The 18,233-nt window shown below is 46.6% G+C and overlaps 1 protein-coding gene across 2 annotated transcripts in view; it reads right to left on the bottom strand.

Moving 5' to 3' along the window:
• Positions 1-2,874: 2,874 nt before the first annotated feature.
• Positions 2,875-18,233, bottom strand: part of UNC5C (unc-5 netrin receptor C) — a 258,738-nt gene continuing 243,379 nt past the window's right edge. For both annotated transcript variants that reach the window (XM_086746145.1, XM_086746146.1), the window contains 6 exons: positions 15,668-15,836; positions 13,128-13,361; positions 8,063-8,212; positions 7,640-7,804; positions 3,513-3,691; positions 2,875-3,287 (listed from right to left, as the gene is read on the bottom strand). In XM_086746145.1, coding sequence (XP_086602271.1) covers positions 3,122-3,287; positions 3,513-3,691; positions 7,640-7,804; positions 8,063-8,212; positions 13,128-13,361; positions 15,668-15,836 — 1,063 coding nt within the window. In that variant the 3' untranslated portion in view covers positions 2,875-3,121. The remainder of the gene's footprint in view (positions 3,288-3,512; positions 3,692-7,639; positions 7,805-8,062; positions 8,213-13,127; positions 13,362-15,667; positions 15,837-18,233) is intronic.

Genomic DNA, 18,233 nt, shown 5'->3' with positions numbered 1-18,233 from the left:
TCAGGGGGTAGGTCAGAGATATGGCAAAAGGAACATCAAGTTGTAGTGATACAGTCGACGAGACACTTCCTGGCAAGGCCCCTGTGAGAAGGGTGCATGCGCTGCCCACCGACCAAAGCCCGGAGCCAGGAGTACCAGCAAGTCTGGGCATCACTAGCAAAGACTGAGCCAAAGAGTAGAAGGGGCCAAAGGACAGTTCAGCACACACATCCACCTTGGAAGAGGAGTCAATGCAGGAAGGATGCACGGGAAGGGTGAAGAAATATGAAGTAAATACAACTGGTTACACCTGAAGACAGCACAGGAGGGAGAAAAACAGACACTTATCTTTTAAGAGCCATTTTAGAGCTCCAAGGTGAGTAAAAAATGTAGGGAAAGGATAGAGCTGGAAGCCCCAGCTGAAGCCTCCTGAAGTTGCAAGTAAGACTCCCATTAGCTTTGCAATGGGCTGCATCAGATGTCCAAGGTGAAAAAGCAGCTGGTTGTCTGTGGGAAGGATGCCCTTGGCATCTCCACATTCAGAGAAGGTGGGGCTTGCATGGGCAAAATGCAGACAGATGTTGAAAGTTAAAATGTATGTCCTCAGGTCTCCTGTTTTGACTGAAATGTTGGTTTGCAAACTGCTGGGTTACCGCTTACGAGGAAGCAAGAGATTTGCAATCGCTGCCCAGCTGTCAGTCAAAACCCCGCTGGTGTCAGGGAACTGAGAAATTAAAAACAAGAAGTCCCAAGCCTATGGAAATGTCAAGTGGGAAAAAGGTCAGATGAAATTTTCCTTTCATTTTGACCAATGACATTTTCAAAGTTACCTTTAAAGGTGCAATCCGGAAAGCCTTGGAGGAAAACAAAACCAAAACCACAAAAGAAAACAAGCCAATGCCAGTCTTGGAGAGCGCATGGAGTGGGAATATGGAAGTGGGGAGGGGCATGTGTGTGTGCAATAACCAGGGCCTTGCTGGAAACCTGGAGCAGATGGACTGGGGAACAAAGCCTTCTTTGCACTGTAAGTAAAAGACTAACAAGCCTGGCAGTAAAGCTGCTGTGATCCTATGCACTGGCATGTACCAAAGAGCCAGTCTTTTCACGGAGCAGAAAATGAAACAGGTTTGCAGTGACAACTGAAAAAGCAAGCGGTCGCTCCTTTTGCCGAGTTCCCACTGCACCTGTTTGCAGCAGCCAAGAGGGACGTGGCCGAGAGGGACAAACGTCTCCCTGGTCACAGCCCGTGGGCCTGCACTGCCCTGCCCAGGCGGTGGCGAAGGCAGCAAGCTGCAGTACACGGGGTTTCGGCTTCACTTCTCCACCACCCTACGCTACCCCACGCAGCAGAGGCTTCCCTGGCTGCAGCAAGCCTGGGAATATCTGCGGAGATCTGCCAAGTGCATCTCACCCAAAAATGTCTCAACAGAGGACTCCCTGTAGTCCTGACCACCGCAAACATTATGGGACGAGGTGGGTTTCAGTAAGAGTGAGTACCTGCGCCTCTGCGGGAAGCTAATGGGGGCTGCTGGCTCTCAGACTGCTTCAAAGCCTGAGCACCAGTGAATGTCCCCATCCCTGGAAACATTCAAGACCAGGTTGGACGGGGCTCTGAGCAACCTGATCTGGTAGGAGATGTCTCTGCTCCTTCCAGGGGAGTTGGACTAGATGACCTTTAAAGGTCCCTTCCAACCCCAACCCTATGATTCTAAAGCAAAGCAAGACATAAGGAGGCCCATATCAGATGGTCAACATCAGTGTCTCCACATGCTTGCCCCTACTACGCTCCTGAGCCAGTGGGCTACATGTATTTGGACTGGGAGGCTGTCACTGGTTCACAGCCACCTCAGGACAGGACTGCTTCTTGGAGCAACCTGGAAGCACCAAGCTGGTGCAAAACATCCCAGAGAGGGGTGCTGGGTTGGATTCTTTGCGGGTGTAGATGAGTGACTTCAGCGGAGTGTCACCAATTCATACCAGCTTTGCATTGAGCACGAAGCACAGAAACGCTAACACGAAGTGAGCAACCCCTGTGGGTAGCTGAGGACAAGTACGGTAGCTGCAGAAGGGAAGGACAGACAGCATATAGAGGGATGTGTCTTAGAAAAGTTTCAGGAAGGGGACAACTGGTTCCATAAAAAACGGGAATGATTCATCCTGCTGCTGACAAAATTAGAAATAAAGTAATAATGGCAATAATAATCATTATAATTATAATCCTTGCACTAGATACTAATTAGTAAATAATTATCATAGCAACTTCTCTTTTTTATTTTTTTCTGAGTTTCTTTTTTTTGCCCCCTAAACACTCTGAATTGTATATCCGGCCCTTCCTGTATAACAACATGGTGGAAAGGGTGTTGTTACATTGTGAACTGAAAATTAATGCCGATCTCATGTTCCCCACTGCCCTACAGCTATTTCCACGCAGGCTCAGCGGGTCTGCCTCGGGGAAGGAAGGGGACGTTATGTGTGTTCCTGCTTAGCACCCAGAGTACCTGCTTTCCAGATGCATGCCTCTTAAACTCTGATTTTCTTGTTTTTTTTTTTCTTTTTTTTTTCCTTACAAGTAGGTCTAGGAAACAGAACAATGACAGGAGGATCATTGTGAGACAATCGATGTGCAGAATTGTAGCCAAAATCTGAGTTCACCAGAAACCAATAAGCTGAAAGAGCCACAACCAACTGTCCATAGCCTTGTCTAGAATGGCTTTAAACAAAAAATACAGAAAGCCATGGACAGTCTCCTTACCCCTGTCCAGAATTTGATGTAAACAACATCCATAGAAACTGGGATTGTTAAGAAAGTTTATCCATATATCTGGATAGCAATAAAAAGCGTTTCCTAGGAAACTGTAAAATCCTGTACCAAGCAGTGTACAGCCAAGCCGAGAGGAACATTAGGTTGATTTATATTTTCAAGGTACAACTTTGCATGATTTCTTTTAGATCCTGTGATAATGTACAAGGAGAGCAAGTGTGAAGGTCAGGGCTGGTTTCTTTTTTGTTTGTTTCCTTGCTTTCTTCTCTGAAATGTCTCTTGTGTAACTCATTGGTCTGGGTTTTCATTTCAATTCTCATTTGTAATAACAGGGCATTACCGCTCCCTGCATCTGTCCTTCCTGTTCGCACCAAGGCTGCATCAGTAATTTCCTTCTGCTGCCAAAGAAACAACAGTTTCGTGTCTTCCCATTTCTTCAAGAACCGCCGCCAGCACGCTTAGGTTTCCGTCAGGGAAATTCTGGGCTTCCCAGAGATCCAGGATCACCCCGGTGGGACTTGATTTTGTAGCAAAATAATTTAGGTACCTGCAAGAAGCCAAAAGAAAAGTAATTTTTTGAGTTGCATGAAGGCTACCTGGATTTGTATGATTTCAGACCATCCCCATCACTGGTGCTGTCAAGGTGCTCATCTCCCGTGCAGTCAGTCTGACCAGTTGTCGACACATCTGCTATCACTCCTCTTCACCAGGACCCGTTTGCACATCCCTCCCGAGGGGTTTTGCCCGACCACACGCAGACAACCCCGCTCACCTGTCCAGTTTCAGTTTGTGGGCCAGCATCCGCCAGTCGTGGCCCCTGGTCTGGGGCGCGTCCAGGCTGCTGCACAGCTTCTGCCTTATCGGGAGGGGGATGCTGAAAGCACTGGGCCCTACTATGGTGGTGATGGTGTCTGCTGAGTCCATGGGAGGATAATCAATGCCAGTAGGTTCCTGAGATTGGAAAGAAAGAAAAAAAAATACAGCATTTTTTTTTACTGAGTGCTGAGATGATTGTAGAAGTGTTTCCTCTGAGACTTGGTACTTTTACTTGCATTAGAGGGGAGCAGCCCTCTACTAATCAAGTGTTTACGTTAGTCAGCTGAAAAGAGAAATATTTATAACTGACTTTTGGGTAGACAGCAGATTTTTTTTTTCCTTTTCTTTTTTTTTTTTTTTTTTTAGGGTAAAGATTACTCTGGCTGGAAAAAAAATTGAGCCCAGCTTAATTAATCACTTACTGGGAAAAAAGAAAGATCAGGCACTTTGACACATTTCAGAGCAAATTGCTACTACTAGGGCAGAACAGCGCTTTCCTGGCTCGGTTGGCAGCCCCCCAGGTCCCCCATCCCAGCACTGGGCTCAAGCCACTGACACCCCTTTGGCAGCACCCGTGCTCTCTGAAGCCTCTGATGCTGGGCAGACCACGGAGAGACATTAATACCACCCCAGGCACAAGCTGATCCCTTATCTTCATGCAGCTTTAACTCTGTGGTGGAGATAGATGGAGCGTGTGTGCTATGGGAGGTGGCCATCACCCTCCTCCCCAAGACCAGCACTGCACTCAAAGGCGGTGGCAGCAGTGTTTCAAGGGGAAAGTCACCTCCAAAGCCAGCCTGTCTGCTGCGGGTATGGGGTTGGTGCTCTCTGATGTGGTCCTCCCAGCTGGGAGGCTCCTTATAACACAGTTGTAATGTAGCCCTGCTGGGAATAGCAAGTCGCTGGCTCTTCCAGGCAACGATTTTCTCTCTTCCTTGGCCTAGAAGGATTTAGTACTCAAAGGTAGGTAGAAAGAGGGCTTCAGTAGTTGGTAGGGTAAGAGTAGTTGGTGGCTGGGTTTGCTTAGGAATGACAAGATCCTGCAGGGCAGCTGAAAGCCTTGCCAAACCCCATTGAAGCCAACTGGCCACATGACCGTGCAGCAGGGATGCTCCTTCCACACACGGCACTTGTCACCTCCAGCTACCAAAGCACACGATAGAAAACGTGGCAAGCAGGGCTGGGTCTCCTTTCATGCCTCCCACTCATCTTCTCAATTGCTCTCCTTTGCAGCAAGACAGATCTGAGGCTGGGCTGGCAGAAACAAGGGAGCTGCTTCATCTCCACCTCTGCCCCAGTCACAGCCCCAGGCAGCCAGAAATACCCATGCAAAACTCATCGTTCAATGCCAATTTGTTTTCTCCTCTGTGAGCTGTCTTGTTGCTTTGTGTCAAGATGGCTGTTGGGAAGGCCCTGTAAAACCTGAAAATGTCTCAAAACCAGGTCACGCCTGGCTTAAGCTGCCATCACAAATCCCCCACCCAGGAAGCTTGTTGGAGATGCTCACAGTCACACAGTCTTTGGTTTCCCCCTAAAAAATGTACACAGAGGTGGAAAGGGAAGAGCCAGTATCTGTGAGCAATGAACAGAATTAAACCTCTTTTTCCTCCACTCTTTCATTCACACCAATTAATTCACTTCCACTCTATAAATATGCCATTTTTGCATTTATTTTTTTTTTTTTTTAGAAATGGCATTGTAGGCAATCGGTGAAATTTCTAACCAAGGAAGGTTTATGCCACATTGTAATGTCCTCAGTTAATGACCAAAGCAGGGCTGAATGTGGCAGCCCCACTTGGATGCCAAGGTCCTGCATCCCAGACCCCACCGCTTCAGGCAACGAGCTACTGTCCTCTAACTGCCTGGCACTGGTGGCTGCCCAGGAGCTGGCAAAACCACTCGTACACCACCGCTGCTGCCTGCAGGCTCACCCGAGCTGGCAGGTCAGAAGCGGCTGTAGGGTGGTGACTGGTGGCATCGCAGATTAACAACCTTCCCTTTTTATTCTGGGCCAAGGGATGCAAGCGATACCTTGAGGCAGTGCTGCCCCAGCTCTTGAGGTGGCCTGCTGCCCCAGGTACATCAGAATGGCTGCAGAGGCAGCCCAGGTATCCATAGCGGTGCCTTGGGGCTCTTTCAGATAAGTACCAACAGCACAAGATAAAAAAGGGGCTTCAAAAACAAATGGTGATAGACCTTTATCTCACTCTTCCTCTTGCCTCATACATTTGCATGTTTTGGCACTCATTGCATTTGTATTTTTTAAGTCCCAGTGGAAAGCATTGTATAAAGCCAGAATAAGACAGTTTAATTTGCAGAGGTTTGTCACAGGGGACAAAAAAGAAAGTCCATAGAGAGGATGCGGGAAACTGTGTTACTGTCTTTTTACCACAGGGTGACAGAGACAGAGAGGCAGATCCAGCAATGAAGAAAGGTGCCAGCACAGTCCTGCAACGCCTAACCACTAGCTGCCTGCCACTCCCACCAGAAGGGAATAGTGTGAAATCACCAGCAGCAATTTGAAATCACCAGTAGTAAACCAAGCCAGACACCATCTGAAAGCAGGGATCAAAACACACCCTTACACGACCTAGTTAGTCACCAGAAGAAAGGGTGAGGAACCACACCTAAGGTTTCCTGATGCCTGGTCTGGTGTCTTTATGATAACCACCCCTTCTTGTTATGCTCCTAGAGGCATACCCAGCGGTTTCCAGGCTGCTGTTATTACACCTCCAGGTAACTTTTGTCATCAAACCAGCTGAGTTTTAGGTTTTTTTTTCTAGCTACAAAGTTGACACGACCCTGTATGCCAGCCCTTAGCAGGCCAAGGTCCTCCTGCCCCTCACATGGACTCAGGAACATCACTATATGTCAACCAGCAGGAGCAATTTTACTGTAGTTGATAGCAGTGGTATTATTCCCTCACTCTATTCATCCCTGACGGATGGGATCGCAGCACAAGACAAGAACACTATGCTATTCCCTCTGAATCCATTAGCAGGCCCTATTACACACGAGCAGCTGAAGATGATTATAGTGTATACTTGCATTTCATTAAAGTTACTCTCAGTTCTTTCTCTTCTCTGCGAAGTTAAATTAGAGATTATCTCAATGCAGCACTTATTACAATAATTGTTTAGGATACTTGTTTTACCATCTGTCTTTAATGCTGTGTAGTCCCCAGTTGAATATGTAACGTTACACCCAATAACCAAGCAGATGTTATGGGTAACGGCGCACACGCTCAGGCCCTACAGCATAAGTAATTTTTGTCTGTGGTCTCCCAGTCCTTCCCCAAGTCAGCCAGCAGTGATGGCTGCCCAAGAGTCTGCTCTTCGTAACTGCTAAGGGTACCAGGCACAAGAGCCACCAGTACATTCACTGAAGTCAATGTCATGTCACACCTGAACATGTTGCTTGGTGTCAACCCTAAGCTTGATTGCCCCAAGGAGTGAAAATTCTCCAGATGCTATGTAGCATCAGCAAAGATGTTGCAAAACTTATAATCATTTTTCTACTGGAAAACACCAGCCATCAAAATAAAAACTGTCCAAGATAATAGTCAGGATTTGCAGCAATATAGCAAAATAGCAAAATCTGAGGAGAAAAGTCTATTGCAACTAGACCATCTGATATTCCCTCTTGCACAGTAGCTATTATGTGGGATCTGAGTGGAGTGGCTCATGCAATCATATGGCAATGACATTTTCCTATTTTCCCTCCACCCTCTCCAGGGAAATCTCGGGCACGATGGTCATGTGGACTGCCAGGCAATGGGACCATGCAGTGCTTTGCGAGATGCGTTAGGCAGTGGTAGGCAAAGAGCTCCTCCACATAGACACAGAAAGGCAGCACTAGTAGGGAGACCATAGCTGCCCTCCTCTCTCCCTTGAAGGGAGGATGCTCCCTTCCAGATGAGAGAAACTAAGGGAAAATGCAGCAGGATACAAAGCAACAACTTAATCCATCCCTCATGTCCATCTCACCAGTCAGGAGGAAACAGGTAGCAATGGGAAAGGATATACCTCCTTAGCCCTCCTATGTTCCTGCAGTTGGACAGAGAAATGAACTGATGTAATTTACCTCTGAGACAGAGCAGTTGAGCTGAAAGATCTGCCCTTCTCCTTCGACCTGCCGCACGCAGAGTTTGCACACCAGCTCCAGGGTATTCAGGCTGAACCTTTCCAGTGTGAAGGTGCAGTGCAGGTTCCTCTGGCATCCACTCCAGATGTGGTAAAAGGGAATCTCCTGCAAAAGAAAAGCAAAAAAAAATATAGTAAGGGAGGGATGCGAGACCACGGCATGGATGCTATATGACCAGAGACTGTGGGCTCCATTCTACTGTCACTGCAAATGGTCCAGGGGAAAAAATGTCCACGGCACTGCAGCCTGACACGGGGTGTTTCTTAAACACCTCTCTGTGCCACTGTATTTTTTGAAGCCTCATTCTAGGAGGCTAGGATCTTTCACTGCTAGGATCTCATGTGAATGGCTTGTACTGCTCACCTGGTATTTAGCCAGCAGTTTGCTCTTCCAGAGAGAGTGGGCAATGTCATGAATGGACAGGCGGAGGTTGTGGGTGCTTCCCTTAAAATGCAAAGCTTTAGGTTCCTCCAAAAGCTGCCCGCCCATCTGCCGCTCCAGCTGGAGGACCTCCTGCATAAAGTGATAACAAGAAGAACGTGGTCAGGTTTTATCAAGACAGCACAGTGGTCTTCTGATTCCTCAAGATCAAGTGCTGTAGATGCTGTAACTTGTATAATATAGAAAAAAAGTGCACAGGCACAATCCAGAGAATTGTGTTTCCCTGTGAACTGGAGTTGCACTAGTGATCTGAGTGTAACTCCCTCACCCCCATCATACAGCAGCAGCCCAGCATGTCTCCTTTGGGAGACACAGCGTTATCTGACATGTCCTATAAGCAGAAAGCTTATTTGCATGCAATTACATTGTACATAAAGACACTGCATACAGGCACTGTTTGAATACTGAAATGTATCAGTCTTCTCCATCGCCCACCAAACTGGACATCTAATGGTAGCTTTACTATTTTGCTTTTGGAAGCTCTTATTTGCATAGGTCCTGCTGATATGGGACCTGTGCATACTGCTGGTTCTTCAGCTTGCAGCCTCCTCACAAACTTCTCCAATGCTCCTGAAACTGACTGTCAAGCAGGATGGTATCAAAACAAGAGCAAGACACTGTGATGGAGCATTTTGTACATATGAATACACAGGTTCAGGGTTACTGAAATACTGATCTTATAATTAAAAGCTAGTGAGCCAGGAGTCTGGCCATTTTCTGGAGCTAAAAATAAACATATGCCTTTACATTGCCTGCAAACAGCCTAATTGTAGTTCACATGGAAGAAGCAAGTGCAAAGGCACCTACATGAGCCCCATTAGCACCCAACATGGCCAAATGCAGTTATATTTAATTACAAAAGCCAACCAACCGACTAGCCTCATGTGGCCAAAGCCAGTCACACACAGAGTGACCAGACTCAAGGAGTACGCAGGTACACAAAACCAGGATGCTACCCCACGCCAACTAAAGGAGCCTGTGTTTTAGCTAAGCTGAACAGCAGCTAAACAAGCTACTCTTGATCACATTCAGGATCTAGTCAGCATACAACAAAAGCCCCTGTCCCTGGCGAGCCCAGCACCTGGCATATACTGAAGCTAAAATGATATTTGTTATCAGCCATTAGAGGAAAAGAAACAAGATCAGGAAACCTTTTAGATTAAGATTATGCCAATGAATCAGTTCCAGCTTCTTTCCAGTGGCCCCTAATTACCTCATTGAGATGTCTAAAGAGCAATCGATAGTAATTACCTGATTACTATAGATCTTCATTATGCCCAAATTACCTCCCTGGAAGGGCCAGAAGACAACTTGCAGCACTATGTGAGCTAATTGCAGACGCCACCTCTCAGGCACGCAGGGCATGAGGGGCCCAACAACCACTCCTGCCTGTGCAGCACCTGGGAGCCACAATTCTGTGGGGAAAAACATTGCAGCGTGATGCTGCACCATCCCACCCACCAGATCTGGGTGTCTAGCTTCAATATCCCACTTTTGGTAACCACCCTTGGTCACTGCAGCCCCTCTACATGCTCCAACTGGAGGATGTTGAGCAGCCCATGCTTCTCCCATGTCGCTCAGCTAATTAATTCAGAACTAATTTGGAGCCATGATTGGCACAGCCCTTCAGACCTTCAGGCTGGCTCTAGCCATACGGCTTTTTATTTAGAGCAGTGCTTATCCCACTGGTTGGCGCCTCTATGCCCACCTGAGCTGAAATCTGAGCTGTGTGTTGCCTGCCCCATGCTGAGGTGACTCCAATCACCCTCCTTATTGCCTCTCACCACCTCTGTGAGCTGGGACTTAACACCCTCACGCTCTTCCTAGGAGAGAGGAAGCTGCGTAAGGCATCACTCCATCGTCAGCGCCATCAGGACAGACACAACCTGCATTTGGAAAGGGCTTCCTCATTAACAGGGCATAAGCAAGCAATGGGGTTCAGTCTAAGCTGTTACTTTTCTTCATTAGAGGGAAAAATACTCATTAAATAAGTGAGAGAAGATCAGATGCCTATTGTGCCTTTTTTTTTGGGAGGACAGTTACTGCGCAGCATGAGGCGAGCTGGGGGGATGCCACCCTGCTACAGCCTGAAATCACTCACTCGCCCCTGGTGTGGGAGGCAGCCGTTTCTGCGCGTCCAGCTGCTCAGCCCCTGCCACTCTGCCACACACAGCTCACATACCTCAAAGCCATATGTGAATAAACAGATGAGAATAAAGCAGCTGGATTTCTTTATAGTTATGGTATTGTTACACTTTTTTTTTACAGCAGGCTAGCGTGGCTTCCCCTTCAAAGTGCAAAAATCAGCCTTAGAAAAAAGGCCAGTGCTCAACGTCACAGCTATCCTCTCTCTTCCCCAAAAAACATTCTTGTGAGCATGCCATCCAGGAGACTGGGGACCCTGCGGGGCAGAGGATGCTGCATGTGTGATCAGCGTGGAGCTCATTCTGCTCCACAGCCCGCAGAAACCCTGCCAAGCCCTTCCCACAATAACCAAGCCTTATTGATGACAAGTCATTACATTTCCCTATTGTCCCGCAGGCTCTGGCAGTTCGGCAGCGAGCGCTTACTCTACAGGATGAGAGGAAAAGCTTGCTGGATAAATACAGCACTGAGTTTTATACCACAACTGCTTGTCTTCCTTTGGTGGCTGTTAGGACACATTCAGCATATGGCACACTCATTCCTAGTTGTAAGTAATAACAGAACGCATTTGGTTGCCTATTAAACACATAATCCCCTACAAAGGCGCTTCCAAACCTCAGACATCCCAATGTGGGAACACCTCATGCTGCTCTTCCCTTTCCTTGCTGTGCCTTGCCTGGAGCAGCCGGCCCCAAGACACTGAGATGTTGCAGCTGGTGCCTTGCTTGTTGCCTATAACTTTCCCTCCCTCTCCAAATTTCTTTTAACCTGAGGACCCACCAGTGCAGCCCAGTCTGCACGCCTTGTCCTGCACAGCCAGCAGTAGTTGCCCAGTGAATGCCTTCCCTTTGCCAATACGGCAGTGCCAAGGACCTCTTCCCAGCATGGCCAGGGCTGCTGCGGGGGCCGGGGGGGAAAGCATGCGGCAAACACTCCAACCTTTTTTATTTTTCTTTCTAAATAGTCAGTTTGTGTCTATGTAAGTGTTTGTACACGCTCGACCCTTTCATCTACAGGTAGTTTACTAGGCTCATTTTTCTTCAACCTTCTCCTTCCCCAGACCCTTCATTCCACAGAAGTGCAACTGATACACTGATAAGTTGTGTGCTTGTCCTCCTGTAACCACCAGCTAGCTGGGTTTTGAATCTCATGGGTGGCCTTCCAGTCTTGGGGTAGATGTGCCAAAAAGAAGAAAATTAAAATGTGTGTACTTTGCTGTAAAAAAGCAGTAGGTACGAGGTGGCCACCTGACTTTTCTCACCTTTCATCACCAAATTAGAAGCTTGCTTTGGGGTCTACCTGCAGCAGAAGACAAGGACTGGCCTGCTCCTCTCCTAAACGCTGGCTGCAGCTTATCAGGTGCCATGTCGCTCAGTGGCTTTCCTGACCCCTTCTGCTATCACACTGAATCGGATTAACTTTACCTCACAACGCTCCCCACAGTCTATTAGAAACAAACCAACAGCTCTTGAGTAACACCTAATTGGATTCCCCCAGCTCTGACTGCATTAGCTGCCTGTCCCAGGCCCCTCCGACTCTCTTATTATTACCTCAGGCCTCGACAAACCCATGGAAAACTGTATTACACAGAACCGGCATAACATCATCAGGACGTTCAAAGCTTGACTGCTACAAAAGATCCTTTCCACTTTTTTTTTGAGGAAAAACAGACGGGAAATCAGATTGGGGGAAATAATTGTTTCTAAAATCCTGATAACACCAATGCATTGACAGAGGCCAAGCTCCCAGGCCCTGTGCAGACAAAACCATGCTAAAGTCATGATGTGCCTGCCACAACCCTTATACTTTACTGCCTTTCTTACAGACAGGGAAAGAGTATCCCCCCAGCAAAGCCTGGGCAGACAGGCCTCGATATTGGGTACTACTGGGGAGGAAAAGGGAGCGTGGCATTCGCAGTGATGGAATTCACTGCTCTGAAAAACACAAACATCTCCCAGCCGGGGTCTGTGGGTTTAAATCCCAACAATTCTCACATGGAGCCAAGGAAACAAAAGCATATAAAGAACCAGGATGACTCTGCTTAGAGCCAGGCTTTGAACTCGTTTTGCTGCAGAGGCAATTGGGAAGTTGCACTGCCTACCATTAAAGAAAAAAAAAACCCCACCTTTTAATAACTTCCACTCTTATACATGCAGTTGGAGCTACATATTTCATGAGTGCATCTATTATAGATACCATCTGTATAAATACATGTACTTATAAAGAGAAATAGCAAGTATGGTTATCTATCTGCTCATCTGCATGTAGCAAGTGTGGTTTGTGTGCCCGCCAGAATTACGCAGTGAGAGTAAGGTTATACAGTTGGAGAAAGCAATGGCTTTGATTTATCTTAGTTGCGAATTCCCAACACAAAAAACTGCATGCGTAGAGGTGTAATAAAGCAGTATGAAAGCAGACAGTGATTAACAGCCCAGAAACTTCTTTTATCATTATCAGCTATTTACAAAGAAGCATTTATATGTCTCCCCATCTCTGGGGAGCTGGCACTTAGCATTAAAAATACATGAACAACAAATGAAGCCCTGTGTACCTTATGGCCTTTTAATAATGAAAAAATCTTAGGATTCAGGATATGATACAGGTAAACAAAGGAAAAAAGACTGGTGGGTGGAAAATTGTGTGAGACCCTTACGCAAAGGACAATTTATAGCCTGTGGGGGTTAAACTGCAAAACAGTGGTTTGTTGTCAAGCTCTTCTAATCGGAAAAAAAAACAGGGAACAGAAATACATGCAGCAGAGTCTAGTCACCGCTACGGCTGCAGTCTGTGAGAGCTGGAGAAGGACAGTGAGAGGCAAAGCGAGCGAGAGAACAACAGCCACCTTAAGGGCATCCTGCGTGTCATCGAGGCAGTAGACCCGGATGCTGTACTCCAGCGAAGAGCAGGACAGTGGTCCGAAGATGGCCAGTTTGAGACGTTTGGCTGCTGCTTTGGTGATTGACTGTCCCACCAAGGCATACGTGCTGAGGGTTTCTGTCAGGATATGGCAGGCCTCCGGGTCTAGCTGGATGTAGCATGGCGTGGTGAAGTTTTCCTCCCCAACGACCACCACATCCTAAGGGAGAAAGAGACCAAGTTAGAGCTCCGGATCCCTTGGAGTTGTTCCACTTTGAGACAGCAATGCCCCTTTCAAGCCTGGATGATGCACAAAGTCCTTGCTGTTGGCACCTTAGATTAATTAATATTTAAAATTCCTGCTTCCAGCTTTTCTCTGGCGTGGGCAGGGGATGATTTCTCTGGGGTGCTGGTGGTGATGATAGTGGCAGAAACCTCCTCCTGTCCTTACTCCCCTATGACTTGTAACTCCTTCCTCTAGGCCCTGCAGCAGCTTTTAAAGCCCTAGGCAGAGTTAGGCAAATAATGAAAATATCACAAATACTTTACTGAAAAAGATACTGCATTTGGTGACCATGGCTTAACACCAGTAGTCTGGTGTGTTGAATAAATAACACTTTTCACTTCCTAAGCATGGCAAAAAAAAAAAGGAAGGGAAGTAACCTCTATGAGGGCTGAATGCTGCATCTACATGGAATATCACCTGGTGCTTCATTGGAATAATCCTCTGTCAGGAGACTGCAAGGTGAAGAAAAAAACACCTGCAGCTCGAGTGCAAACAACCTCCACACCCTGTGCCTACAGGAAAACAGCTTCCCTGCTAATTTCTCTTTCTGACCCTGCATGTAACATCCTGCACACTACACCAAGTGCTTTGAATGGCTTTGAGAGAGAGCAGAAATGAAAAGGCAGCAGTGGATGATGGCCACCTCTTGCAAAGCCACCACAGGCCACACAATGCTCAGCACAACTCATCTCTTTCACAACATACACCTGACAGCTGAGCAGTTGAGCAGGCTCAACTGAAATCTGGTGTTAAGCTCAGGCTCCCTAGTCTCAGGAAAGACAAACGTGTCAGATCTGCACGGGTGGCACAATCCCTCTGGAGGGCAAGGTGCTGAGGTGCTGACTGCACTCCCCTATGGCCACGCTGGCAATTGGCTGTGGCAGGAGGCGCTGGCCCGAAGCAATGCTGCATGGGTGTGCACGTGTGTGCGTACATGTATGTATGCATGTGAGCATGCACGTGTATGTATGCATGCGTGGGGCTCAGCTTGGAGGAGCTGCTCCAGAACTAAGCAGAGCTGTGTGATGGCCAGGAATCCTGTGGACACTACGGAGGTCGCACTGGCACCGCACCGTGTGCACGGCCGGCAGAACAACTGCTTTGTCAAGGGCACAAGGAGAAAATGAAGAGGTGCCAGTAACACACAGACACAATAAGGAACATATGTGCGGTGCCAAAAGTCAGGCTGGTGGGGTGCAGATTAGCTGGCGAGACAGACCCATGTTCACTGCATGCTCCTTCCCAGTGCGAGGAAGAGACGGTGCTGCAGGCAGGGAGACAAAAGTAAGAGCTTTCCAAAGGCAATGCTGGACACGGTGCTCTTGCTGCTGTCAGCTCAACTGCCTTCAAAAGTCACCCTGCCCTCATTAAATCTACCGGTAGGAGAAAGCACCCTTGCCAAATTAATTATGTGAGACCAAACGGGTGGCAGCAGGTACCCAGGAACGGGACAGGAGGGCTCTGCCAGGAAGGGCCAGCCTTGCTGAAAGCATCATTTCATGCTCCAGTTCCAGTGGAGGACCCTTCTGCCACCCTGCCCAGGACATCCACCTGCTGCACCTCTGGCAAGGAACCAGCCCAGGCTCCCACTGGGTCGGCATGGCCCAGCAGTGCTCATGCAGCTCCCCTGAGCTCACAGGGGGCAGAGTTCAGTCCTGGCTGCTGGAACTGAAACAAAGTGATGTTCCACCAACGTCTTAGGAGGGAAAAAGAAAAGAAAGATAGGGCCTACACATTTTATTAAGCTGGTCAGTGTCCTGATGCTGAAGCAGGAGATCATTTGCAGCATTAATTTAACTTTCTTGAAAACAGACTATAAACCAGGGGAGTGAAAAGTATTCTGCAAAAAATATTTTCCTATTTCTAGAATCGAGTCAGACCTGATTTTCAGTTCTTGTTCTTTTATTTTACCTTTTCTCTTCCTTCTCTCCCCATGACTTCGGCACAATATCCTGCCACAATCAAAAGCTCAAGTGCCAAAATCCCGCCAGGATGTCTATGTTGCATGGAAAAATAGCTGGAACTAGGTGGCACCAGAACTGTCCCAAGACAGCATCTCTGCATGAGCACAGGGCAGCTTAGACACCTGGTGCTGAAGGGCACTCCCGCCTGCCTGCAGCAGCCACCTATCTCGCAGGGAAAACCTGCGATAAAGCCATCCTGGTTTGGCAAGGCAGCTGAAGGCTAAGCAGAGAGTCCCGCACGCAGTCAGTGCAGAGGCTGGAGCTCTGGAGCCTCACCTCCCACGGCCCCTGGGCAGCCTGGTGCTTCAGCTGGATCTGCCAGTCCTCCGTGTTCGGCTCTGCGCAGTGGTGCATGGTTAAAATGACGGGCCGGGTTAGCAGGGCTCCTGGCGGGCCGCAGCTCACCACCGGCGTCAGCAGGGTTTGGTTGTCCTCTACAGGTGGCCTGACAAGGGAGCAGAAAGATGGATACGTTAAGTGAGTTGAAAAAGGCAAAAATGTACATTCAGGCATGTAAAAATTAAAAATCCTTCTCTTAAAATAAAGACATGGCGCAAGCAAAGACTGGGTGCGGGGTTTTGTTTTGTTTTTCAAAACCCAAAACATTGTGGGTTTTTTTTTCTCCCCCAAATATCACTCAGTTCCTAAAATGGAGGTTTACATGGCAGCGAATTACAGACCACACTTACTAAGCACCCTCCACTCTGAAGTATCCTTGCAGACCATACTCAGAGGCTTCATTTCATCCAATGCCGAAACAAGGCCACTGCTGCATTTGGCACTTGCTTAGCAGCATACAAAAATGAGCAGTGGCTTTTGTAGGCATCACGTGTGAGAATTATTTACTGTCTGGACAGGGAGAATTGAAGAAGAGAGGAAGACAACGAACTAATGAGCACATCTGAAACCTCCTAAGTGGTATGCAGCACATCTGAGATGTGTAGTTTGGGTTCAGAGCCATCACCAAACCCACTAATATTCCATTTTACTTGAAAGACATTCAGATCTACCAGAATGGCTACTGCAAACGTGCCTGAGGGGAGCAAGCGTCACCAGCGGTGGGGGAGAAAGGGTGAAGGGATGGTAAGGAATAGGGCAGAGGGCAAAACACGCTCACAAAGCCTGAGATATCTAGTGATAACCCAGAGCTGTTCAGTTAAAAATACGAGTATTGTCCAGCACACCTGAGAACAGTCACTAGGAATGGATGATATGGGAAAGCATATAAATACATAGGATACACTGCATACACTGTAATTCGTAAATGACAGTGTGTGTGTGCGTGCACACGTGTGCAAGCGTGTGTGCATGTGTAAACTATCCCAGACCAACTGCTGAGGAGCTTAAAAACAGAGGAAGCATGAGTGACTTTAACTATCCTGACATCTGGTGTATGACAAATACAGCTAAATGTGCCTCATCAACTGCCTCCCTAAATATGGCAGACAAATTAATAATCCAGAAACCAGCAAGCGGAGATTAAGTGTTCGATGAGATCTGTACTTCAAGTCCAAATCTGCCCGCAGGACCTCCCATCTTCTGCTCCAGCTAAGGGTTCAATCCCTTGTTGCATTTACAAATACTTGTATTTACATCTGTATTGGCTTAGTAGAATTAGTTGAGACAACATTAAATACTGTTTAATTCTGCAAGTACTTGTCTTTACCAAAAGCACAAAAAAAAGTAGCTGTAATCTTAAGTAACACTTTCAAGGAGGCCAAATCAGGACAGAAGCTGTTTTGATATCCAATTTATTGCACCTGTTCTCACTATTGCAAAATTATGTCCATAGGCGTAACCTACTTTTGCCCACCTTAATTCTCCCTGAATAAACCATTAATTCCATAGAAAATGAAAGACAAACTTTTGAGAAATCCTTTTTTAAAGTGGGATGAAGTTGCTACAAATGTTGTGGGAGGTTTTTATAACATTTGAGGGAAAAAAGGTCTGGCATGGAAAAATTTATATCTATGCAAATCAGTAAATCCAGATGATATGCATCAATGGAAATTAACTGATGAGTTTACTAAATCACTTAACAATTGTTGCTGAAAAGCCGTGGACTGGAAACAAACAGCTGCGATAGTTGCCTTTCAAAAAAGATGTAAAATACAACAATCTGGACAGCTATCATGTATTATGCTGGTTACTTTAGCCTAACAAACAGTACACAAAAGAAATTAAACACTAGCAGACAGAGTACCTAGTCCAGCTCATCTTGCTTGTTGTACGGATCTCTGGATTCCGATTAAAAAGATCAGGGATCATTCTCTTGTAAGACTGAACCGAAGAAATCACTGGTCAGTTTTTGACTAAAATGATGCTTCTTTTGCAGACTCATTTACTTTTTTTTTTTTTCAATAAGAAGCTTAAAAAAATGCTCACAATGTGGTGGTGGTTTTTAATGGTCATTTACCTAGTGCATTAATGGGTTCCTACAGTTTAATTCAAGAAATTTTAAAAAAACACATGGTCTTATGAGAAAGATCTTTCAAAATTACAATATTTGTCTGGAAAGCTACAGATATGACAAGTTACAGATTTAATCATCCGGTTAACCTAACTTCATCTAAAAGACTACTGACCCAAGAAGAAGGAAGAAAAAAATACAAGTTATCACAGGTTTTTGGACTGAATTACAAAACTAGCAGTCAAAAAGAACATAGTAGGGAATATATCATGATTGCTGTAAAAAAAAATTTCATACACTGTCTTTCAGGTGAAAAATGAGTTAAAAGTGACTAGAGTCTGAGCACTGATGCATGCGGTTAAAAAAAGCCAAAAGGTCATTAAAATAATGCAGTACTGATAAATCATACAGCCTAAAGTTGTCTCAAAGTAA

Source organism: Chlamydotis macqueenii, chromosome 4 (assembly GCF_036417535.1).
Source record: "Chlamydotis macqueenii isolate bChlMac1 chromosome 4, bChlMac1.mat, whole genome shotgun sequence".
Classification (NCBI taxonomy): Eukaryota; Metazoa; Chordata; class Aves; order Otidiformes; family Otididae; genus Chlamydotis; species Chlamydotis macqueenii.
This window is presented reverse-complemented; position numbering and strand designations above follow the sequence as displayed.